Genomic DNA, 27,312 nt, shown 5'->3' with positions numbered 1-27,312 from the left:
AAATGAATGATTTTATAAGAGAATGAGAACAGCAATGTTGAGCCAAATTTTGTGTAAAGTCTCAGAAGGAAACAAACTATATTTGCAATGGAAGTCTGCCAAGTTATTACTGAAAATGTAATATTCAGCAATTTCAAACTGCTGAAGATCAGTTACATTCTGTGAAATCGATGATTAGATACATATTTTTGTTTCTTTGTGGAAAAAAACACTCTTTGTTCTGAGTAATTTGTAGTAAGACAAAGTTGCCAGTATGCAGTATTACCCTTCTCATAAATTAACTTATCTTCTGGGGATTTTTTTTTAGTGTAAACACATAGTATGTATCTTTCTTTAACGAGATGCTGAAACCTCATCTGCAGACCCAATACATCTTGGAAGCAAGGTTCAAGATCCAATGATGCATAACTAGATTTCTCTTCCTGCATGATAAAAAATTCTGCTTCAGAGAGTGTTGGAAAAACTATTGTAGCAGATTTCAGGAAGGCATGGTACCCTACGCAAGCATGCAGATCCAAATTTCAGTGTAGTTTTTTTTTTATTATTATTTTTGGAGGTTCCTAGTGAGCATCTGTAACTATTAAAGTGACAGAATTTTAATGCTGAACCTTGAACTACTTTGAACGCATTTTCTAGGATTATTTAAGAGCTTTTAAAAAATTGCATCAGGGACGGCAGCGGGAATTTGAGCCTTTGAGAAGTCAAGGCCAGCCTTTAACTTTTTCTGCATGTTCAGTGATAACACTGCAGAAAACAAGCAAATACAGTAAAAGATGGTAACTCAACAAACCTAATTTTTTTTTCTCCAACATCCTGTCAGAAGCTCTCTAGTTTAGAGATTGTGGACTCTATAGAGATTGTAGCCATTTTCCCTCATAATTTTTTTTTATACTGAGGCACTTGTTCAGATAAAGAAGTTCACCTTATATTTTCCCCTATTGAGGCTAAGCAAACAGTTTTCATATCTAGGGATCCTGACTTCATATGCAATAGCTATACATCTCAGAAGATGCCCCGGTGACAACAGACAAAATCCACAAGCAAGAAAAATGTGGGTAATGCCAAACTAAGATGCTACATTGGGAAAGCAGTTTACCACCTTTTGTTGTTTTTTTAGTTTTCACTTTTTATGGGGGGAAAAGGTTGACGTTCACTGCAAAGAAATATTATATGCTGCTGGTCAGAAGAGAACCTAAGAAGTAGATCTTCTGAATGCCCTCTTAAATGGAGAATCAACAGTGGCAGCTTTCCTGGCTCCTCTACTATTCCAATGCAAACTCTGGGTGGACAAAAAAAAAAAAAAAAAAACACATAAAGTTCTGCATCAGGATCACAAGGAGCCCAAACGTAACAGAAGTAGCCCAACAGTGCATACTTCTTTCCTTGAAAGACAGCACCGGGTTTTGCAGCGTGCTACAAATGCAAAGCAATGCTGATTTGTTGGGTGAAATATGTTTTGGATTCTAGCCAAGTATAATAAGCATAGAAAGACAGCTGTTCTGGATTCAGATTTCTAAGGGATGAGAGGTATCAAATTGTAATTGGTGCAACCAGGTACCCAAGCAACCAAGGAAACTAAAAATTAAAAAAAAATCAAACTCCAACACTGTGAGATAAAAATATTTCTGAGCTCAATGACGCATATTCAAAAGATAATGGCAAAACATTCCAGATCTGCTCTCCAGGAAAATTTAAGGCAGAAACTGATTTTCTGGCTCAAAGCCTCTTGAATGTAGCCTTCTCCCTCAACCTATCCTGGAAATATAGACCCCCCAAAATCCAGCCTCTCCAGGAAGTAAGACATCCTAATAGCTCTGGAGTCACAACTGATGGTTTCAGAACTTTAACTGGAATGATCTGCCCAGGAAAACGAACAGATACTCGCTGCTCACAATAAAACAAGTAAAGAGGCTCCCAATTTCATTTGCTTATTTTTGGCATCCAGAGCAAAAGGCTAAGATGTCAAAATTCATCTTCATCTTCCACAAGGAGGGTGCCTAGATTTACATGAAGTCATCAGAGTCATTGCCATCCTGTGAAAGGAAAGACAAAAGAATGTGTCAGAAGGGATATTTTATGACACTAATATTTTAGGCCGCTCAGCACCACAGATTTATTTATTTTTTTAATAGAAACTTTATTGAGGTTTTTTACAAAACAAAAAAAAGAAATAAAAAAAGAAAAAAAAGGAAAAACAAACATTCAAACAGAAACATAAAACACATAAGTATGATAACATTTTCAATTAGTATCGGATGTGCAGTGTTTTAACTATTTACATAAATAGTACTTGGTGACATTTCAACTCACTTTTAACCAATATTTAACACACCTTTAGATCTTTCTTTCATTTTGTCATGCAACCACTTGTACCACCTTTCCCACACCATATAGTAAACTGACTTCTCATCATTTAGTTCATAAGTTAATTTAGTCATCTCTGCGCACTCGAGTATTTTCTTAATTATAAGCTCTTCTGGTGGTTGAGTTTTCTCTTTCCAGTACTGTGCGTATGCCAATCTGGCGGCTGTAATTATGTGGATCATTAAATGTGTCATTTCCTTTCTATATGGCTTCTTTATTATTCCCAGGAGGAAAATCTCTGGTGTTAGTTCAATATCTTCGTCAATTATTTCATGTAACCACCTCCTAATTTTATTCCAGTATCCTTTCGCTTCCGGGCATGTCCACCACATGTGAAAGAAGGTGCCTTGACCATAGCCACATTTCCAACAGTTGGGATGTATATTGGGATATATCTTTGCTAGTCTGGCCGGGGCTAGGTACCATCTATGAAACATTTTGTAATGGTTTTCCTTATATGCCACCGCTCTAGTGAGTTTAAGATTTCTGTTCCATGCCTCCTCCCAGGAGGAGGAAGAGGGAGCACCACAGATTTAATACCAGAACACTTTTCTCTCTTTTTCTTCCAGTTAACTGTTGTAACTTCCTCAGAGAAAAAAATATTGAAATCACATTCTTCCATTTCTATGATCCCAAAGCAGAGGTTTGCAAACATGCTCATCTCACAGCACAAATCACATGCAGAAATGGCCTCCCAAATATCAATTTATGGGAGGCATTCTTTGAATGGAAATCTGAAACGTTTTAGTGCAGACAAGAAGACACCTAACATGACAAAGCTGCATAAAATTATAAATGATGTGGAAAAGTGGATAGAAAAAAGTTTCTCTCCTTCACTTATAATAAGGGAATTTGGGGATTGTCCAAGGAAGCTAATTAGAGGAAATTCAGGACAAATAAAAGATAATACATTTTTTTTATCAAGTACATTGGTAAACTGGCATTTGTTTACAAAAGACTAATTGATACTTTAGAAAATTATATTGAGTGTAATGCTATCAATTACTATTAGACATAATGGCTATGCATGACTTAGTCAAGACTTAGCTATGGGAAGAGAATGATGGACTGCATTTACCAAGATAGAAAGTGAAGATCTCAAGACTACAGATTTTTCTACTAAAATAGCCTAGTATCAGGGGAAATTGGGACTCAATTAGGTAAGCAAAAAGCATTTCATTGTCTGTCATTCTACTGTACATGTTACTTGCTAAGTCCTAACATGAAAGGTGGACTCAAAGAGGACTATCATAATATCTATAGCAGAGGTCTTCAAACTTGGCATCTTTAAGACTTGTGGACTTCAACTCCCAGAATTCTCCAGCCAACATAACATAGCTGGCTGGAGAATTCTGGGAGTTGAAGTCCACAAGTTTGAAGACCTCTGATCTATAATCTCATCACAAAAGTATCAAAAAACACACCTGGTTAGAAGTCATATTCTCTGCTTTCATTAAGGAAGAGTAACTCCTGTAAAAAGAAAACAAATATGTTTTAATTTTTTAAGGTTAAATAATTAATATAAATGGGAATTTTGCCAGTGAGGCAAGACTCAGCATGAGTGACAATAACCGGAAAAAAAATAAGATTATAAATTATAAGATAAAAATCTAAGTAGAATAAAATTGTGACAATTAGAATTCATGACTAGAATTCAAATTTCAGTTTCCACAAATCCAAAAGTGGTTTGGTTTGAATGATAAATGTAAGACTTGTACAATGGGAAGTAAGATGCTGGCATGCTTATTTACTGAATTTTAAAATTTTACTTGTAATATGACCAATTATTTATTTATTATTTATTTTATTTTATTAAATTTGTATACCGCTCTTCTCCTGCTGGACTCAGGGCGGTGCACAGCCAAAATAAAAAACATCCCAATACAAAATTTAAAATTTGTCAAAAGAATTACACAACTTTGGCCCAAAATTTAAAACATCCCAAAATCTAACATCTCAAAGGCGGCGGGGGGAGGGGGGGTTACGCCAGCCCTGCTTGGTGGAAAAGAAAAGTTTTTAGGGCACGGCGAAAAGCCCGGAGATCTGGTATCATGTGTATCCGGGGGCAAATCGTTCCAGAGGGCAAGTGCTGCCACAGACACACTGCCTGGCTGACAGCACCCTGAGCAGTCCCTCTCTGTGGGAGTGTACAGGCCGGTGGGAGGCTATCGGCGGCAGAAGGCGGTCCCGCAAATACCCAGGCCCAGTTAGAAACTGACTGGCAGTGTCTTTTGATTGAACCACACACAAATATCAGCTCTTGTTGAATTTACCTTCAAAATCTCTCAAACAACTGCTTCCGGTCTGGCTTCCGTCGCCGCCAGACGGTCCTTTGAGACCGCCAGCCCCATCGCCCGTAAAGAGCCGCCTTTACACCTGAAAGGCGGCTCGAAAAACTCCATTTCCGTAAGGAAACGTGAGACAGAGCCGGCGAGGGCAGGTAGAGCCCTCTGCGAAGTCCCCAGAGTTCTTTTTTTACTCTTGGGGACGAAGCAAGTTGTGGCTCCCTATTTCCACTCGCCGCTGCTCCGGGCTTCAGGAGAACTCTGCGTTTTGCAGAGCCAGGCGATGGGACCGGACCAATTAATGAAATTAACAGATTATTTGAACACGCAGGATGAAATCCGGATCTGGGACCCTAAACTGCAAGTATTTCTAACCCTAAGACTGATTTTAAAAGTAAAGAAGAGTGAAAGGAGGAAAAAAGAGAGTTTAAAATGGCGACTGGCCGAGGCTTGAGAAAAGATGAAAGCGAAAGTCCTTCCGTTTGAATAGTTTATTACGTTACAAAGTATCTAACAAAAGTGCTGGTTACAAGTGAAGAGAAAAATTCTTATTTCATGCTTCTTCCTTCTTAGAGACTTGTTATTGATATTGTTTGGAGAGAAGTCTTTTTCTTTAAAAGGGAAAGGGAAAAAAAAAACCTGTTTGTGTGGCAGGATGGCGCTAAAACTGACAAAGCCAGATAACCAAGCTATGGGGGGGGGGGCTCCCCCATTTATAAATCACATGAACAAGTTGTGAGCTTGCAGATGCAGAAGAATGGCTTCACAGACCTAAAGAAATTTCTACTGGAGGAGATGGCAAGACATGATAAGACTGTGAATCAGACCTTGAAAATTTTAGACAGGAAATTAAAGAGTTGGTTCAACAAAAGTATGATATTCTGAAGCAACATATGAAAAGTTTCTTAGAAGTAATTATGAAGATGGATGAAGTTATAAATTCAAAAATATACTCTAAAATGAAGGAAGTTGATGATAAGATTTATAATTTGGATAATAAAATACAAAGAATTGAAAATGATTTAATAATGATTCAAGAAAAAAGCTCAGAAGTAGAGTTTAAAAAAATAAAGGAAGCTGACCACAAGACTTACAATGCAGATAATATAAAACAAAGGATTGAAAATGAAGCCACAATAATGCAATTCAGATTCATGGAATTTGCGGTTAGAATTAGGGGAATACAGGAAAATAAAAGAGAAGATTTGAGGAAGGTGTCTGCTGAAGTTCTGGCTGGGATTTTAAAGGTTAGTCCTGAAGAGGTATCCTGCAAGATTGATAAGGCCTACAGAGTTAATTCTTGGGTGACAAAGCAAAGGCAGCTGCCTAGAGATGTGGTGATCTACTTTACCGATAAAGAAATAAGAAATGATATTGTGCAAAAGTCTTTTAACTCCACTCTTGAAAAGCATGGAAGGAAGATTTGGATATTTAAAGAGCTACCGCCCAAGATGTTAAAAGATAGAAAGGATTTTGGATTTTTGGTGACTGAGCTAAAGAAACAAAACATCCCATTTAGGTGGGATGTTCCAGTTGGAATAATATTGAGATATCAAGGAGAAAGATATCAACTAAATACTGTTGAAAAAGCGGAAGAATTTTACTATAAGATTTTTAAAATGGGTTCAACATGTCCATGTATAACACACGAGGGGAATAAAGAAAAGCAAAATCAACAAGAGATTGAAATTCAGGCTAAGCAGATGGTGGTGGAGGTAACGGAAAAACAACAAGCTATAGAGGCCTTTGTGGACGAGCCGCTTCTGGATTCTCCTTCAGAGGTTATAGTTGGATTACTATAAATACAACAGAGGCGGCTTTGGATTCTAATGTGATGATTTATCAAGCTACAGACCAGCATGGAAATCAAACAGTTGATATACAACTCATAGAAAGGAAACCAGGATGGAGATCTAAGCCACAAAAAGTTATGAAAAGAAGAAGCAGGTCCTACAAAAATAAAAAATTTTAGACCAAACAACAGTGTAATGCCAGTTACTTAAGAGACGATTGAATATATGAAAATATAGTTGAGGCAAAGTATTGGTTTATATTATCTTGAGGAGAGTGACAGATCTCTGCAGTGCTGTACTCTTGGGATGTGGAAGATGGCCTTAAATTGAGTGGATTGGAACTTTCTATTTTGGATTCTTTGACAAATGGATTACGTTTATGCTGAGCTACAAGGCAAGAGAATTATGGGACTGGGGCATGCAGAAGATCTGGTTGTTACCCTAACAGGGTGGTTGAAATGAATAATCTAGATGAAAGACATTACAAAAGACACTATATGGAATACAAATATAAAGTCACTCGGGTGGTTTTTTGCTATACAAAAATACTTACTATTGATGGGGGCAGATGGTAATTGAAGATACTGAACATACTGTTGGAACTAGAATTTGATGTTACCCAAACATGGGTGATGAAATTAACAATCTAGTTGAAATACATCACAGAAGGTATTATATGGATTACAAGCTTAAAGTCATTTGAGAATTTTATTTACATATGGAAATATTTTTTAGTGGTGTGGGCAGAAGAACAAAGATATCGAAAATATTATGTATGGTAGACCTGTAGGTAAGTGGGTGGAGATAGGTTAGCTTACTGATTGTTTAGTTTAGGTAGAGGGATGTTATGTTATATTAATATATGTAAAAGATTTGAATTAAGAGATATATGCATGGGGGAGGAGGAAATGGATAGATTATGAGTTGAAATTGCTAAATTAGGATTTATTATATAAATCTACAGTTGAATGTTGCTTTGAAATGTATAGTATAAGGGGGATATAATAATATTGTTAGAAGGGTGAAGATAGGTTAGCTTACTGATTGTTTAGTTTAGGAAAAGGGATGTTATGCTATATTAATATATATATAAAAGATTTGAATTAAGAGATATATGCATGGGGGAGGAGGAAATGGATAGATTATGAGCTGAAATTGCCAAATTAGGATTTGTTATATAATTTTACAGCTGAATGTTGCTTTGAAATGTATGGTATAAGGGGGATATAATAATATTGTTAGAAAGAAAGGGTCAGCATATGGGGGGTGGAGTAAAAAGGATGGTAAAGTATTATATAATCTGTTATTAATTTGGGTTTTATTTTGGAGAAGCCACAGGGGGAGGGAAGGATGAGGGGGGGGTTAGGGAGGAGGGGGGAAAAAAAGGGGGAAAAATTTGTATTTGAAAAACTTTTTCAATAAAAAAAAAATCTCTCAAACAACCTAAAAAGGTTCCTGTAAAGTAAACTCTAAAGGGACAAAGCTGTAATACAGAAAAACAAACTACAGATAGTCCTTGCTTGATGACCATAATTGGCACCAGAATCTGTTATTGAGCAAAGAAGTCGTTAAGTGAAACCCTCACTTAACTGCTTTGCTCAACAACCACAATCCCAGCACTTCCGGTTACTCTTGTTAAGTGATCTCCTGGATCATTAAGCAGACAGAATGAAAGAGCTGCCTGCCAAAGGATTTCAGCTCCCCTCTGGCATGGAAGGGAAGGGAAGGGAAGTCCTTTGTTGGGCTGCAGGAATGGAGCTGAAATTTTCAGGATTTCTCTCTTGGACATAAAAGAGGGAAAGAGAAACTCTGTTAGGCTTCCAAGATGCTGTTATATGATATAAAAATAAATAAGAGTTAGAATTATTTGTATGATGTATGACCAGTCCTGGCCTTTCTTGAAGACTGACAATTTCTCAGATAGGATACATTTTGAGACAACTATTCTGAAATAGCAGAATGTAGTTGATCAGCAAGAAAATATCAAATTGGACCAGTACCATTCTACATACTATACAGTTACAAAAACTGGCCACCCTGGTTGCCTGCAAGGAGCACCAAGAAGAGAAAGGGAGGAAGGAGCAAAGAAGAATATTTTGATTAGTGGACTATATGGCTAGAACAGGCTGCAATCCATTCCACCCTAGGAAATTAATTACTTCATTTCTTACATTAAAATTTACATTTGTAACAAGGTTGCGTGTGAGCATACTGTTGATTGTACAGCACAAACTGTTAACTTGCAACATCATTAGGATGAAGCTGAAATCTTGGCATTACACTACCATTATTTTAAAGTTTTATTTAAAGTTATTTGGAACGTTAGGGGCACAGGAGAGAAATCAAGTAAGAGTTGGGCTGGGATCCAAGCAAGATGTTAAAGAAGCAAAATCACCTCCCTTCAGAATTTAAAGCAAAACTTTTCCATGACCTGCTGAACATCCAAACTTATGGATACTTGTCTGTGCTTATCAGTTCAATCAGACCTTCCGTAGCTGCCCATTCTAGGGATAGCAAGAAAGGAACCCATTTCCTCACTCACCTAAGATCTTCCAGTTCCTTTTTCTTTTTCATTTCTTCCTTTTCCTTCCGTTTTATCTCTTGGATCTGGGCCTTCTTCTCATTCCTCTCCTCCCTATCACGGGCTTCTTTCTCTGCAGCCAGGTCTGGGAATCGTTCCACTTTGGTCTTTTCCAATCGGTTCAAAATCTCGTTTATCTTCTTCTCCACTGTCACTATCTTCACCTTGGAACAGGAAAGAACTGTAATGCTTATAAAAAGTGTAGTTGAATTAACTTTGAATAACACTCAGATTTTTATTCCCTGAGACAACACTGATGTAGAAGCCCCTCAAATGGTCATGTACTTGGACAGCCAATACTTTTACAGGTTCTAAGAAAGTGGACATTTAAGAGATACAATTTTGATCTGAGCCTTGTGTAAACAGGATTACTACACAAATTACTACATAAAGGCTACACCTGTCATCATGTTTGTTTTTACTATACCAAAGTAAAGCAAACATTCAGAGAACTTTTGATTTGATGATTTAAATAGTTACTTCCAACTGTGCAATTTTGTGATTCTCAGACTATGGATTAAAATTGTATTTGGCACCATAGATATAGGATTGATGTCAACGTCACTGAAATGTTTTCTATCCATACTGCAAAATAAAGGAAAAGAAAAAAAATCAAGATAATTTGAGATTGGCATGAGGAAACTTGGATCGGGTTTTTAACGCTTCCAGAAGCCATTGTCAGAAACCCTCTGAAAACAGCATCCATAAGATTTGTTTCTGCCTTTCAAAGTAGAGCTTTGGAACATTGGAGAGCAATCGCTAATTTAAGAAATGCAATTAAAGAAGAAAAAATTCTGAAACTTATGAGCTCCCTTGATTGCACTATTAGTTATCGAAGTACAGGCAGGCAGGAAACCACCATTCCTTCCAAATACTGCTTACATACTCAAACCCCATAAAGTCAATGCACAAAGAAAATTTCTGAAGGCTGTTCTACTGTGAGGCCTTAATAAAGGGAGAGAATCCATGCTCGTATTGACCAGAATATTCTGATTGTCCTGGATTCACTTCTAAATGTTAGTGACAGATGTTCTTTTAGAACAGCGGGACACTATCCTGAGGTTCACCTAGTTCACCAAATGAAAACATTAAGGAAGTAGCTTTCTGCTTTCATTTGGTTAAAAATACATTTTGAAAAAAGCAGGGGCCTCCCATCTTTCATTCACAGCCCTCTGATGTCAACTAGAAAGGGCTTATTTTTCCAGCCCCAGGATATTAGATCACTTGCTGAAAATAATGTAGGAAGTCTTCAAAGTAGCCAACATGCCAAATAGCTAGCATGTGATGTTCCCATTTGGAAAAAAAAGGATACTTGCTGTCCTTAGCCCCATGGACCCCTTCACTCGGGGTCTAAATAACCCTGGATTGAAATCACATGTACATGTTAGGTCCTGTGGATAGATGCTGGATTGAAGCTTCGTAAACTTTGTAACTTCTTCTATAATTGCTGATAGTTCCAGAAAAGGTGGGACGAAGCCCCAGAATTTCTGTGTGGCTTCAGCCAAATTTCACATATTCATGCAATTGACAAATACTTTAACTCCATATTTATTCTCAAGAAAGTAATAAACATTATATTTCTGTATTATGTTCTGTATAATGTTCTGTAAAGGCTGGCTCTCAATGGATTTTTTTCATTGAATTTTTCAGATTCTTCTGCCTTTTTAAAAAACTCAGTGGTAAAACCAAGTCCTTCAGCAATGTTCTTATCTTTCCTAAAATTAGTTGGCTAAGAGTGTATAGAGATTCTCAGTCAACCAGGTCATGGTTGTCCCAAAGGTTGGCTAAGAATAATTCAGCGACTGGATTTCTTCCAAGAGAAATAAATTGTCGAGCCCAAGCCTCCGCTCGACAGTAATGGGATGGGGAGGAGGAGGAGGAGGAGAATATGCACACGTACCCGACGCAGAACTGCGCCCAACAAACCGGACAAACAAAGACGCAGGACTGCACTCAACAGAAAAACACACAAACAAAGTGGTGGCGGTGGCACCGGGAATAGGCGGCCGCGAGGACGAAGTGTCGGTCTAGGGAAAGGCGAGGGGGGACTTTCTACCAGGACGCCCACATAACTGAAAAACCCCGGAAGAGGGGGTCGCGCATGACTGCGCTTCACAGCTGATTGCTATCCATCGCCCAGTAATAAGGGAAGGATGGGGCAACTGTATAAAGGGCGCTACGAAGCGGATGTTCGTAGCGCCAACTTTAAACTAATATAGAGCTCAGCATTGTTCCGGAGCTCTCGCTAGCATTAAACCAACTTTACTGAAGACTCTGCATGTGTCCTGTTGTGTTTTCCTGCTACCTGCGGATCACCCGGGAGAAGGAGCTGAGATAAATATGTAGAAATAAAAGCTTAAAAAGGTGATAGATTACAAACATTTTAAAGATTTTTTTAAAAAGAGCTTGGATATCTCAGCTGAAGGAGAAACAGCAAACATAAAGCCACGAGTCTTCCAATTTGAAAGATACTTGCTATTTTTTTTTCTAATTATCGTATGGCATTCATTTTACTATGGTTGCTGGAGATATTTCCTCCAAATTTCTTTCATGCTTTTATTTTCCATTCTCTCTCAAAAATGTATTTCTAAGTCTCTAAAGACAAAGAAAAACAGTGAAAATACCAATTTAAATCAAATCTTTTCACTGGTCCTTAAGTCATGCTGGGGGAGTAACACAGAATCCTTTCCCAGACCTAATTCTGTAGGTTTTTAAAAAAAATCTAGGAAGGCAGAAGCTGATGAAAGACCTTGCATGTGCAAATCATATGTTTTCCCACCAAAACACTTCCCCTCTCCCAGGAATACAAAGATGATCATAACAATCCATTGAGCAGGGCTGGGTTCCACTTACCTTTACTACTGGTTTGCAGCGGGAGGGAGCACGCGCACGCGCTTCTGCACATGCACAGAAGCTTCTGCGCATGCACAGATCACCCATGATGACATTGTGACAGGTGGGCGGAGCCTCTTGCCGTTTTTACTACCGGTTCTATAGAACCGGACCAAACCGGGAGCAACCCACCACTGATTAAGAGCACTGCTCCCAGCAGTTTTGGATAATCTTCTGAAACTATAGGGATAATAACAGCAAATATAGCTACTCGCCAAAGATGATTGGGTTGGAGCTTCATTGGCCAACTTTTGTTGGTACCTTTCACATGGCTGTCTATTCTGTCCTCCCCAAGAACATGTGCATGACATGCTTCGTCCTTTCTTTTCATATTTTTACCAAGACCAATTCTTTCTACTTTTATCTTTTGCAACTGGAAGAGCCCAATTAAGTGAACTGTGGTATTTTTTAATTTTATCTGCACAATTTATTCTAAACACAGGAACTGCAGATGGGATAGCACTAGAATATTAGAACTCAAGACAATCATCTTGCAATCAAGTTACTAGAAATAAAGGGAAGCCATGTACTGTATAACCAGTTGCTACTAAAGGCATAATAGTTTAAACATTGACAATGTTTCTCACACTATGTTACTTATTGGGAGTTTAGGTGAACATTCTATTAGGGAACTGAATAGTTAACAGCGGGGCAATGCTGTTGACCCCTTTGCATTGCAACTTGCAAAGGTTCCAATCAATATCAGATCTCCAATGCAGGCTCAGGCTTTTCATAGACTATACAAGCTTTAACTTTAGTGGTGAGAGAAGCCAAAGATGCTTCTGCTTTCCCACATACTCTTTCAACATTTTACAGGTGATTATCAAAGTCTCCCATTAGCTTCTTGGTCTGATGGATGAAAGTAGCTTGAAACCTTTGGAGAGGTCAGGGAGGAATATGATACTTACATCCTTTTGTCTATGAAAACCAATCTGGCCCACATCCATGTCTGCCGTTTTCTTTAGGTTGGCCCATGGGGTATATACTATATTGACATTATTCATTTTGCAGCCTAAAAAAGAGAGTAATGATACAGAAAAAGAGCAATTATGCCTATTTCTGGGCATCTTTCTCAATGCCTTAATTAGGATCAAAAACACTTACATAGTAAGAATACAGTATCTACAGCTAAGCTATTTTCCAAGAAACTTGAAATATCTTTTGTGTTTCCAATTATGTAAAAGAGGCAGAAAGAGTGGAAGTTCTCATCAGCTCCCACAATACTACCCAATCATGCTATATCACATCTGCTAAAAATTGAGGCTCAGAGCAACTGAATACTAGCTCCAATTGTTCCCAAAAAGGTACTAGTTAGAGACTCTCAATCTTTCATCTGTCTAATTCCTGCAGGAACAGGGAAGCAACGCCAAGAATTAAAGAGAAGTTCCAAGTTTCTCGAGATGAAGTTTTTAAAGACAACAACTGAACAAACCATCTGCTTCCCATATAGTCAAGGCACAAAAGGAGAATCTAAATATAAGTCATAATTCAACAGTTATAATCCTCCAATGTAGCTTACACATTTTTCTGTTATTCTCTAGCTTTGAAGCATGGAGTCTGTTTATTCAAAACTGACACAAATTGAAAACAACTCTGAATAATGCAACATTTATTGTTCCACACATATCCATTTTTTGAGGACATACTTAGACTTTGAGTAGCATACCAAAGGTTGCATTTAAAAAATGTCTGCAGGACAAAGACTAGGTTTAATTTAAATTATTGAACTTTTTTCTTCTATCCCTGTGGTTCTCAACCTTTTCTTCACCACTTACCCCTTTTAAATACTTTTTGTGGCCATGGAGCATGGCCACAGACTACCAAGACTTAACATTTAAAGCACTAGACTGTATCTAATATTCACAGACTCCCTGTGACATCGCAGCCTCCCCAGGGTTCTGTGGATCATAGGTTGAGAACACTGTTCTGTCCTATTAAAAATCACTATACAGTTTGATGGCAATTTTGGAGCCATCTTGGAGGCTGCATGCAAGCTCTTTGGGGATTTTAGACTGTTTTACTATGACAGGAATTGGATTAACAAGGCTCCATATTCTTTACTACTTTATAATTTTAGTTTTATCCATATTTCCTCCCAAAAGCTCAACAATAAATCTGTGCTTAGCCCTCAAAGACCTGAATTATGATTCAGCCCATGAAATTTTTGAATGATGATTTGAAACTGGGACTCTGAAATTTCAATCCTGTGTTTTGATTCCCTAATATTGTATTGGGCCTTTCTGAACACTTACTCTGTAGCCCATTTTGTATCTGCCTAGAGCAGGGATGTCAAACTTGATTTCATTGAGGACTGCATCAAGTTGTGTTTGACCTGGGGGGGGGGGGGACACGGCCAACATCACTCATGTTGGGGGGCATCTGTGGTGACCCGAGCGCTCTGCCAGAGAAAATAGGCTCCCAAGCTTCGTTTTCAGCTGTGACGGCCTCCTGCAACCCCCTGCCAGTGAAAACGGAGCTTAGGGGAGGCCACACGCGGCTCTCCCGAGCTCCATTTTTGTTGGAAGAGGTACCGCAGGCCGGTCCTTTGCTATTTCCAGGGCGACCCCATGGACCAGATCTAAGCACCCCGTGGGCCAGATCTGGCCCCCAGGACTTGAATTTGACACCCCTGGCCTAGACACCCCTGCCCTCTCCAATTACTGAGATATGATTCAAGTCAATGCAATGAATGCAGATACAGCAGGATAAAATAATTTCAAATTTATGAGATAGCACTAAGGCTTCTTTTTAATCTTATGCCACGGTGCCCTAATATTTCCTAAATAAAAATTTGCAGAATTTTTAAGGCACAGAGCTGAAATGAATTTTCAAGACTAAAAAACATCTCTAAGAAATGCCCGGTAGCCTATGGTAAAGGAAATCATATAAGCATTCAGCTCAATTTGTTATAGGTTTCATGCAGTATTCCCCTTGATATAAAACAGAACAGAGTACAAACCTCAACTTTCAACTGTTCATATCCTAGAGTACCAGCAGGCAAACCCAGCAGCTTTAAAATTCTAGGTCTGGAATTTTGAGCAAACCAGAAAAATAGAAGCATTCCAGAAACCCAAGAACTTCTGGCTTAGGTGAAAGAAAGGGAACATAAAAGAATACTCCTGGAACTAACCAGCCAACTGAAAGAATAAGGCTCCCATGCAGCTGGTGCATAATACTCATTCCATTATTACATTTTATTTTTAAAAATATAGCGGATAGCTATATATTTATTAGGCAATTAATTGAAATTTTAGAATTTGGCTCTCCTAAAAGGATCCTTGAGTCTGACTATAAATGGCATTTTGACTTTACTTTCACTAAAGGAAGAAAGCCAAACCCACTAATTTGAATCGGCAGAAAAGTCAAGGGGGGGGGGAGCTTCTGGAATGTAGTTTGGGGTTTGTGAACTGCCCCCCCCCCAAGTAGAGCTGTCTTACGTATCGAACTATGTCAATTGAAGAACTGTGGACTTAACAGTCCAACACATCAGCAGAGCATACAACTGGGGAAAACTGCTCTAAGGAGAATTAGAGAGAAAAGCTGAGTAGGTTTATGTGATCTTTATGCTGGTTAAAAAGGAGGGAGTAAGGGAAAGACCTTTCTTTACTAAAGTTGCCTGAGGTATCAATAGTTACCGACAGTATCTTAATTATCTAGTGTTTCCCTATGGCAGGAACCATCAAAAGCTAACAGGACAAGGAAACAATCAAACATTCCTTAAAAAGACCATAATACAATAATTTTTGAAAATTCTGGGACAATGCTGGCCAAGACCACAGACGCTAAGAAATTTGGAACATACAGTATTTTACTTGGAGAATTGTGTTCTCTTCTCCCTCACCCCCAGCAATGTCCACAAAAGATTTAGAAGTTATGTTCATACTGGCAAAAATCCCATAAATACATGCAAAGAGTCACTGGGATTCAGGGGAAGGAAGGAAGGAAGGAAGGAAGGAAGGAAGGAAGGAAGGAAGGAAGGAAGGAAGGAAGGAAGGAAGGAAGGAAGGAAGGAAGGAAAAGAAAGAAAGAAAGAAAGAAAGAAAGAAAGAAAGAAAGAAAGAAAGAAAGAAAGAAAGAAAGAAAGAAAGAAAGAAAGAAAGAAAGAAAGAAAGAAAGATCCTCATGGGCACCTGATGAGATCTGAAGTAAGGGAAGATGGCTTAAAGAGGCAACTACTTGAATATTAACCGGAATATTGACCCATCTATATTGGGTGGCTTTCTCTGTTTAACACACTGGTACATCAGATGGATAGATGCTAAATCAAAGCAATCTGTTGGGGATAGGTTACACCTGGAATTTAAAGAGCATGTAGTGGGCACACTTAAGGTAGGCATAGATGTTCACAGAAATGACTGTCATGGGAGACATGACTGATCACAAAACATAAATTTATCACAATGAAAACTGGTCTCCTATGATATTCTTTACCATTTCTGGAGGAACTCTGAGGAGCCAACAACATTCTTGCATGTAAATGCAGTATGATGGTTGTGTTTTACCTTGCCGCATTCCTTTTTTTAAAAAAAATCTTTTAATAAAATCTAAATAGAATAAGGAACTTGTAAACACTAAGGAAAAATTCTGGAAGTTACTTGAACCCACAATTACAACATTGCCTATTTGGTACTACATTCTACCCTGTCTTCCATTACAATTTGACATCTACCTGGCTGAAACTACCATAATTACCACTGTGCCTTTGCTAGGACAATCTTTTTCATATTTTGAAATTTTCAAATGATTCATATTGTTCTAGGCTCTGAAGCTTTGGTATTCTTTGTTAATCCCACATTCAAAAGCCTTTCTCCTTGACTCCCCACTCAAAATCCTTGTAATTTTTTTTGACTCACTTTCTCATATAGGCAAAATTTTACCTTGAATGCTGTTGGCCTTCACAAGCTGTGCACAATCTATCAAAACCTCCTTAGGAATATCATCCACTGTTTGCCCCTAAAATAAATCAAGGTGGATATGAGCATCCTAGGTGTGGGAATGCAGAGAACATGCTGTGAAAAGTTTCACAGTCCCTTGCACTGAATTTATAAATACATAAGGCAGCTACAGCGAAAATGCCAAAGTCTTAAAAGGCGTAACAGTATGATATAAGCTTTCCTGACCTAGAACTCATTTCATGCAAATTATGAACTAGCCTGGAAATTTAAAATACTGCATCATTAAAAATGTGTTGTTCTATATAATACTACAAGACTATTTGCTGCTATTGTAATGAACAATTTTACTATAGCATTGTTTTTTAAAAAATAAATACACCTTGATCTTTCTTGCACACAAATTAAATTAGTTTATGACAGATTTCACATGTCACACCAAGCCATTCATTTTTAAATCATGGTTTGCAGAAAAAGATACAATTACTCTGGGTTCACTAACTGCCATAAGGCATACAAGCATATCATACAAACCATAATTGTTAAGTTGATGCATGATACAAATCAAAACCAAGAAAACCATATAGCTCACTATCACATTTTGTTAGATGTTTTGAGAATAAAACTGATCGTATTTTCCATGATTGAAATCCCAGAGTTTTGGCTATCCAAACTGCATGAGTCCAGAGCACTATTGATTAGACTCTTTTGGATGACTTTGTTTTTAAGGCATAAGGATGTAAACAAGTATACTTTTTTCAGTTCTTATTCCTCATAGCTTATTACGCCTAGTACGAAAATTATGCTCAGCTGAATCCAAGAAGAATTTTAGTTTGATAAATTTCTGGAAGTCTTCCAAAACTGAAAGTAGAATTCTAGACATGGTCCACACATGAAAAATATCAAACCATTGTCGCAAATGTTCAATCAGGCCATTCTTGAACACTGAAATGTTTTTGGGAAACTGCTAATTTCTGCCACCAGAAAAGGGAGGTTTTGTACACAGCTATTGGTAAGGAACTCTGCATAATTCTGTGCACTGTTGTTATGCAGCTATGAAAGCACCACTCCGCAACTTTTCATGGATGCATGTAAATGAGCAAAACAAGCAAAGCTGGACAGTTACCTTATGTAGCCGGAGGTAGACATGTGCTGAGGAGAGCTTGTCCACATGAAACCTAGACAAAGTGCAAAGGTTTGATAGGAATTTTGATTCAGTATCCTCCCCACAGACACAACACGTCTAGATATTGTTATCATGTGGTGTCTGTCGCTTAATAGTATGGAGAAGAATTATGTCTTAACATGTTAACCTCTGAATGAGGACTGAGAATCCAAGGAAAATGAAACCAGAGGGCTAAAAGAGCAAAATCTTTGGAGAAAAATACTGACATAAGGTCAAGTATTCCCTCCAGTGATTCAGATGGAGATAGCACTGGATATTGGCAAACAAAATCCCATGCTTAACCTTGTCATGGCCATTTCTCCACCAATTAATAAGGCAAATTCATAAATCATCTCAAACAGATGCGATCTTCCAGAGACTATCCAGGTGAGACAAAATATTTATAAGTATTTGGGGAGGAAAAAAGTGGAAATTACACCTAAGATACACACATTCCAGCGCTTCAGTTCTAATCATAATCTTGCAAGCCCCTCCAAAAGGCATTAAAAAAACATGAAAGGAACACTTCTTTATCACTTCATGGTTGCCCTTGGCAACCAGTATTTGGAGGCTTACTACCTCTTTTAGCCGAGACATTCCACTGTAACAAGGTTTGAATAAAAAGTAACACCTCAACTTCCTTAACTTTAATTTAGATATATGTTAATAAATGAAATAAGAAAACAATTCTTAAAATGATGTCTTTTATTATCTGCATTTACTTCTCCACAAAATCACCACTATTTGCTATACACCTGGACAATTTCCCATCACAGAATTCCATACTTGAAGGTCTTTCCACCTCTTCTACCTTTGTCATTTTGAAACAATTAATTAGAATTCAGAAGGACAAGAAGGAACTTTCTCTGTAACATGTCAAATGGCCTCACTCCTCTTGAAGAAGCAATTGCAAAGATGGATGTCACTGTGTTACTCTAGCCACCATACAGTCCAGATTTGGTGCCATTTGGTTCTCTCTTTTCCCAACATTGAATTTATTTGTTTGTTTGTTTGTCTGTATGTATGTACATGGATGCTGCCTGACTCCAAAACAAATACCTTGCTGGGCATCCATTTGATTCAAGTGGTGGAAAGGATTGGTTGAAGAGACATTATGTGGAGGGCTTTGTGATAGGTTTATGAAGCTTGGCCATCATTGGAGAAATACGTAGTAAATGGTGATTACATGAAGAAGTAAATAGAGGTAACAAAAAGAACTCATTTCAAGGGTTATTTTCCTATTTCATTTCTTAAAATATTATTATTTAAACTAATGTTATGGAGGGGGAGAATTTACTTCTCATCCAACACTTGTATCCAACACAAAAGCATCAAGTTGACACGTCTCCCCTTTAGGATTCACAAGCTACTTTCCACAGCAATTGAAAAACACAGGCTTTAAGAGTTAAGCCCAAAAGATCTATAGCAGTTTCCCATCATTGTCAACTTCCAGATGTGTGGTCTCCAACTCCCAGCATTCTTCAGCCAGCACAGTTGATGTTGAAAATTCTGGGAGTTCACATCCACACATCTGTTTTTGTCAAGAGTGGGGAATTCTGCACTTCAGGAAATGAATACATATGCAGAAGTGCCAAAGTCTTCCTATATATTTATCATTTTTATCATGCTTTTCAACTCGAAGAGCCATAAAGCACCAATTTTACTTACTAAAACTAAAGTCAAATCCTGAAACTGTTTCATTAAAAACAGATGTCTGGAACCAGTAACAGGATGGGTGATGGCTGATTAAGTTGAAATTCATTCCAAATAAGTCATGTTATTGACTAGCAATGTTACTGATTTAATGCTGCTGTATTAAATAATAATTGGCTTTAAATAGTGCATCTTGTTTCCAACCTACATAGTTTGCTATTTTATAAATCTGTATGAAGAGGCAAAATATAAATATTTTTTATATGGAAGTAGAATCACAAGTAGCAGTCATATGATATCTCATTTACCGACCAGAGTGATTCACTTAATGAACTTGAAGTGAGGTTATAAACCTATCACGGTCACAGGATTTTCCACTTATGAATGTGGTACTTAACAATGAAGTTGGCAGTCCCAATTGTAGTTGCTAAGTAAGAAGTACCTGTATTAAGAAGAAACCTAGACTAATTCTCCCGAGTCCTTGGGATGTAAGAGAACGTGAAGGGAAAATGTGATATGAGCTTTGAGTGGCTTATATGAAGCCTGGCAGCTTTTTGTGAAATTTTTAATAAATCTGTTACTATTTGAATATTTTTAATTCTCTCTATGGAAGAGAATATTTATATATACTTATTATAATTACCGTATTTTTTGGACTATAAGACGCACCAGTGTATAAGACGTACCAAGATTTTGAAGAGGTAAGCAAGAAAAAAAAGTTTTTGCCCTCCCTGGTCCCCTAGAGCATTCTGCAGGCCTCCCAAACCCTCTGTGCACCCTGTTTTTGCGAAAAATGGGCCCATTTTTTGCAAAAATGGGATGAGCAGGGCGGTGCTTTGGGAGCTTTTATCCAATGTGTAAGCCAAAAATGGCTGTATTCAGTGTGTAAGATGCACCAACATTTCCGCCCTCTTTTAGAGGGGAAAAAAGTGTGTCTTATACTCCGAAAAAGACTGTATATTGTATATAAAATATATGATTATATATAAAATATATAACCATAATTACATAATAACTATAATTAATTACACATACACACACTTAATTAGTCATGGGTTGCTTAGCTATGATTGTTTTGGATAAACCATACTTTCTATTAGATTATACACCATAATCTATATACTACAACAATTTAGTTCAGACAACACAGTAAAAAAACAAAGAAATTGCATTACAATTAAGCATGGTCATGTTAATTTGGTCTGCATTTGAGATGATATAGAATCTCATCAATTTTGATGCTGAGTTAAAATTATATTTATTTGCTAGTGCTCTTATGATTCTTGCAGTCAAGTCTTTAAGCAGGCTTGAAAACAACAGGAAAAACATTTTGATAGAATATATAACTTGTTTAGGAAGACTACAAAATTGCAACTGGGAGGTTGGAAACTTATTACTGGAAATTGGGGAAAAAACCATCCAAAAGCAGAAAAAGATAGCAGGAAATGAACTCTTTTTTAAAAAAGCAGCATTTTTATACAGAGAACTAGAAAATAGACAACTGATATGCTAGAACATTTACATTTGAGAGGTAGAGAAAGAATCTCACTTTTTTGGGTATGGCATAATATCAGAAATAGGATCTCACATCATATTTTAAGTCTGAGTCCAGAAAGGATGCTAATTATTAGGAAGGAGAAAGATTTGTTTCATATGAAAAAGGATTTCATTATACAAAAGTAGGCCCTTTTAAGTACTTACCAAATATCTTCTAGCCAACCATATTTTATTAGATCTTCATCTAAAAGAAAATGGAAAACAAAGATTGATCAGAGCTCTAATAGTGTTCACATAAACACATAAAGAAAATAAAGAATATATTATGCCTTTTTCTCAGATAACATATTTTAAAAGTTTTGTTCTTTAGTAAAAAAAATAATACTAGGGAACAAGCGTAGGTCATTTGAAACCTTCAGGTTATTTTTATGTAGTTTCAGATTAATTTTAAACAACATTTGATATAAGAAATCAGATATCTGATCATGATAATAGCCTCTAGGCGACATGGGTGACATAAGTTATTATAAATATCAGTATAGGTAAGTATAATATAACTATAAATTACAGCTGTCTGGCAATTTCTTGTAAATTACTACTTAGAAAGAGAAAGAGAAAAATGTTACAGAGTGTCAGAGACAAAAAAGTATGTCTACTTGTGGCTTCACCCAGTGCATATGGCAATCATACTCACCATTTAGCTTACAACTCATGAGGAAAAGTAGTTCTTAACAAAAGCATTTTTGCCCACCAGGGTTACAGAAGCCCAAGTGATGTATCACTCAATTAAATATTAATTTGTACATCAGCATTTTCTCTATTACAAATACCAAATTTAGATGAATGGGAGTACAGCTTATTTTACATAGCAAGTATTTGATCTCTGCGCAAGGCATACAGTGCAATTTCACTTTTCAAAATGAATTTTACAATATCTATTTGATAAAAGCAATCTTGAAAACATTGGTGGGTGAGGAAGATGCATAAGGCATCTGGAAGTTGAATCTCTATTGAATTTATTTCTTGCTCCAACTTATCAATTACATTATCTTTTTTACTTGATTGTCTACAAAAGTGACACAATCTAATTTAGATTGTACGCTACATTCACAATTACTACATTTGTCCTGGAACAAAAGAAATGTTCCATCTGTTTAAAGATAAAAGGTTGAGAATTGGGAGGGATGGGGTCAGGGGAGTGTGTCACTGACTTATGCAAAGGGTATTGATATTATTTAATTTTAATTTATTATTAAATTTGTTTCCTATCCATCTAAGTGGCGACTATATCAAGTACCATATATAGACTATATCAGCGGTATATCAAATACCATATCAAGAATCTTGGTTAACACAATATAAATCAGGAAACGTAATTAAATGTAATTAACATTGTGTTAAGATTACTCCATATTATGAAGAATCTATTCTGATTCAAACATCTCTCTCACAAAATTACATGTAACTTCTATGGACAAATAAACCCACATTTTTCACAAATCCATGTATATAATAATCTAATAATGGTTTCCAGTTTGAGTTGAAACCTGTGTCTGATTTACTTTTAAGATACAAAGCTATTCCAGATGCAAAAGCATATTCTCACAACTTCTTTAATTTATTTGTTGAGAATATTTATATGGCTACCCTACTCACTCACCATAACTCTGGGTCACTTACAGAAATAAAACTGCAATACAAAAGGCAATAAACCACCCTGCCAACAACTTTTTTAAAAAAAATGATTTATCCACTCTAGCAAAACTGGAGTAATGTACCAACAACAAAATATCTTATACCAATTTACTCTAAATAAATGTTCAGAGTAAATTTTATGTTCTTCCTTTGAAGTTCCTACTATTAAATCTTTATTACTACATTCAAATTTTGTATCCATTTAATCATGCAGTCTTTGACCTTTCCGGATTCTATTTCACCAGCAATCTATAAATACGGTTCAACAAATATTCCAAATGACCTGTTATAAGATTTTTCCAACTTCTCAATACTGTATTCCCCTTATTTCTGCAATTCTTTGAATTTGATCCTACCTACTTGATAATAAAATCATTATCTTCTGCAAGCCTCTTGCCAAAAAACCTGCAAGGACTTGTCCAAACAGTTGCCAGGTATTAACACTTACTCAAAGGAACCAAATAATCCTACTGATTCAAACCATTCTAGACCAAGATGGCCATGTAGATGTCACTAGGAAGTAAAACATAAGCACAAGGGTATTTTCTCTCCCAGCACGGCCCTCATAATGGAAGCAATAAGTTGCCATCATAACTAGCAGACCTTGCATTTTAATCCTCTAATAATTTGTTTAATCACTCTTTAAAACCATCTACATTGGCAACTATATCTTGGTAACAAATGTCATAGCTTTAAAAAGCCCTTCCTTTTATCAGTTCTTAATCTCTCCCATTGGATTCTACAATATTTTAATATTACAAAAGGATCCTGCCTGTATAAGTAAAGGAAAAAATAGCTCCTCTCCACTTTTCCATACCATGGATAATTTTAAAAAGTTTTCCTCACAGGTGAGTTACTTCACTTGCTTATTTTTGGATCCTCTTTTCTACATCCTTTAATCTTATTAGAAGCCTGATGATTAGAAGTAACAGGATTCAAAAATGGTTATATTATAAAGATTGGTAGAAAGGCAATGCAATTTTGACAATTATTTTTAATTCAATTTTAATGATTCCCAAAAAGAAATTTACTTTTTCATGGTTTTATTGAACACACTCATTGTAATACTTGCAAGAAATGTTAATTGATCATTTTCTAGGTTCCCATCAATTCTTAATTCCACATATAAGCGTTCTTTGCAAAGACTGGAGCTATATTGACTATTTCCAGGTTCTATGATGCAAGGCCACTCTTAAAATATTTTACATATTTCTGTTAACTCAGCAGGTTCAGAGTTTCAGAGTGAATTCTTAGAAATGCAGGAATCAATACTGTTGTAATTAATTTGTCAACAGAAACTACATGTAGCCCTTGACTTACAACAGTTCATTTAATGACAGTTCTAAGTTACAACAGCCCTGAAAAAAGTGATTTATGGCCAGTTTTCACACTTACGACCATTGCAGCATCCCCATGGTCATGTTATCAAAATTTAGACGCTTGGCAACTGACTCATATTTATGACACTTGCAGTGTCCCTGGGTTCATGTGATCACCTTATAGGGCCTTCTGACAAGTTAACTCAATGGGGAAGCCAGATTCACTTAACAACTGTGGCAAGAAAGGTTGTAAAATGTGGCAAAATTCACTTAACAATTGTCTCATTTAGCAACATAAATTTTGGGCTCAATTGTGATTGTAAGTGGAGGACTACATTTATTTAGAACTTTACTTTGGTCACCAATTTCTCTCAGTTCTTAAGATTCCTCTTTTAAGAAAAAAAATTAACCAGATATTTGCTCTATACTCAAAACAAAACAAGCAAATATCTGGCTAAACTTTTCTTTTAGAAGAATCTTAATGAGTGTGAGAAATTGGTGACCAAAGTAAAGCTCTAAATAGTTTCTGTTGACAAACTAATTCAATTGGGTTTTCTGCAATCTTATCTTCTTTCACTTCTTCACCATCAATCTACTTAATTAGCTTTTTCCTTTTGTCCATATTTCACTTTTTAAAATCATTTGTCTTCACATTAACTGTAAAATTTATCTCAAGTCTTGTCATCATGCTGATGGTCTGCTTATATTTTTATCCAACATTTTATCAATATTGATTTGGGTACTGATTTCCTAAAACTAATAACCATCCCACCATTCTAAAAAAATGCGGCTATCTAAAAGAAAGGGCGAGTGAATTCCCAAGCAACTGGAAGCTAAAAAGAGAGTTGTTACAGAAGATGCATAAATTATCAATAGATCACATCTTTTTGATGCAAATCAAAAGAATGTTTTACTTACTTTCATACTTGTCTTTTCCCATATAAATTGTATAAACAGAAGGAACAACTGAAGGATAGAAAAGAAAAAATCCATGTTTTACATCAAACTATGCAGAGATATGCAAGGTTTATCTGTATATGATAAACAAAAGATTTATCTATATCAAAACTATTAAACATATTCATATCCCAATGTCAGAATCACTATAAGCTTTCCTAAGCTGAGGAATAACTAAATTGTGTTCTAAAAACATCAGTTGCCCCAGTATTATTTTCAGATAACTTTTATATTGACTGTTTCCTAATGTGATTTGATTGCTTATTTGTTCCCTATGACTATCATTAAGTGTTGTAAGTGTTGTACCTTATGTTTCTTGACAAATGCATCTTTTCTTTTATGTACATCGAGAGCATATGTACCAAGACAAATTCTTTGTGTGTCCAATCACACTTGGCCAAGAAAGAATTCTATTGTGTCTAGATAGGCTCTGAAATATATGTTATGATACATACAGGGAGAAAAGGAAAGTTCTTTAAAAATGTGGAAAAATGTGGTTAAAGACAGCAAGGAGTGGTTAAGGTTACAAGAGGTAAAGAAAACTATTTTAGAAATGGGTGAAAAGTGCTAAACAATGAATGGTATTAAAAATGAAACTGATTACATTATGTTTGATGTGAGGACATGCTGGAATAATACTTTAGAAATTATAGTACTATGCCAGATAGAATTCCATAAAAGTTAGTGTTTAAGAAAAAGCTGATAGAAGAGAATATATGCTCTGAGAATGCTGGATATGGTAAGACTACAGATATAAACACAACAGTTGAAGAAATGATAACATAGGGACGTGGTTTACTTATGAAATGGGGGTGTATAACGTATGTATGAAAACCTCACTGGTGAGGAAATCCATTAATGTTCTCCTCTTCAAAGAGAAAGATTAATAATAACACAAAAAGGGAATTTGCTTGCTAGTTTTAGAAAGTGTTTGAATTCCGATTGGAAGCATAGTAGACATGACAAGGAGCAAAATTTGGGAAAAATAAGTTTGCACTACAGCAATTCTCAGAAAAATATACGAAGGTGATAAAAATTTATTGTACCTTTTCTTATATAGAGAAGACTCTATATGTATAATGAAAATAGACTTGAGTTTATATCATAGATACAATCATAAAACGTTTTGTGCAAATATGGTGCTGAAAATGCATGGTTGAATAAATAGAAGTTTTATGGTGAAAGTAGAGCATAACTGACAATAAAATCAAGATCACTTTTCATGAAATCTGAATTTCACAGAAATCTGAGCGAAGATGCTTCTGGCTTCATCTTCCATTTCCATTTGCCTTCTGTAAAATCTCCTAAACTTTCTGGGGGTGGGGAAGTTACCTTCACCTTATCTAACCCGGCTAACCCGCCCTGGATGGGTTTGCACAGCGATAACAGAACATCATGCAGAGATAAAACGAAGCCCCTGGGTAGGTTGGGCTGATAACTGCACAAAAACCCATCATCCGCCAACCGAAACATTAGTGGCTGGCGATAAACCAGAGTTGTAAGCTGTGGCATCAACCGGGGAAAAGCGGTTTCAGATAGAAGCACCCACTTATATCTCAGACGAGCTGTGAGCTTGAGGCCAGGCCGCTCTTACCGTTGGACGTGAAATAAAAAACCATGGCAACACACCACGGGAGCTCCTTCTCACCCGCTCCGGAGATTTAATCCGGAAAGATTCGCAAACGGCCAGCGCCTTCCGGTTCTAGCGAGGCGGCTCTCCGGAAGTGACGTTAGTTTAATAGGGTTCCCATAGAGGTAATAATTGTTAGAACTTTCCGAAAATCCAATAGAGAGGTTAATTTTCCAACGGTGTGTTTCACCCCCTATATAGGCTTATGGATAGGTACAGGGACCCTCATCCATGTTCCCTCGTCGCCTGTGGACGGGCTGCTTCCTTAAACGGAACAAAAAATCAAACTTTCTGTTGGGTAGTTTTATATAAATCTTACCCCTTAACGGTCAGGAGTCCGCAGCTTTAAGACTTGTGGACTTCAACTCCCAGAATTCTCCAGCCAGCTATATTATGCTGGCTGGAGAATTCTGGGAGTTGAAGTCCACAAGTCTTAAAGCTGCCTAGTTTGAAGACCAACGAGAAAAATGTTTCTTTATTTTTAAAGGGACATATAGAAATGGGTGAGCTCAGGCTAGTTTAAGTGCCACTGAATAGGTGGTTGCCTACGTGACAGTTTTCGTCCTCTCTACCTATCCTTAGTGATAAC

At 36.8% G+C, this 27,312-nt stretch overlaps 1 protein-coding gene across 1 annotated transcript; it reads right to left on the bottom strand.

Moving 5' to 3' along the window:
- Window positions 1-240: 240 nt before the first annotated feature.
- Window positions 241-26,777, bottom strand: CCDC25 (coiled-coil domain containing 25). Its single transcript, XM_070932180.1, has 9 exons — window positions 26,688-26,777; window positions 25,055-25,102; window positions 21,327-21,366; window positions 17,934-17,985; window positions 16,793-16,868; window positions 12,824-12,927; window positions 8,985-9,187; window positions 3,789-3,834; window positions 241-2,033 (listed from the first exon to the last, which is right to left on the bottom strand). The coding sequence occupies exons 1-9, from the start codon at window positions 26,710-26,712 to the stop codon at window positions 2,004-2,006; spliced, it is 624 nt and encodes a 207-aa protein (XP_070788281.1). The 5' UTR covers window positions 26,713-26,777; the 3' UTR covers window positions 241-2,003.
- Between the last annotated feature and the right edge of the window lie 535 nt (window positions 26,778-27,312).

This window comes from Pituophis catenifer, unplaced genomic scaffold (assembly GCF_029215685.1).
Source record: "Pituophis catenifer annectens isolate HBS135680 unplaced genomic scaffold, rPitCat1.0.hap2 SCAF_1, whole genome shotgun sequence".
Lineage (NCBI taxonomy): Eukaryota > Metazoa > Chordata > Lepidosauria > Squamata > Colubridae > Pituophis > Pituophis catenifer.
This window is presented reverse-complemented; position numbering and strand designations above follow the sequence as displayed.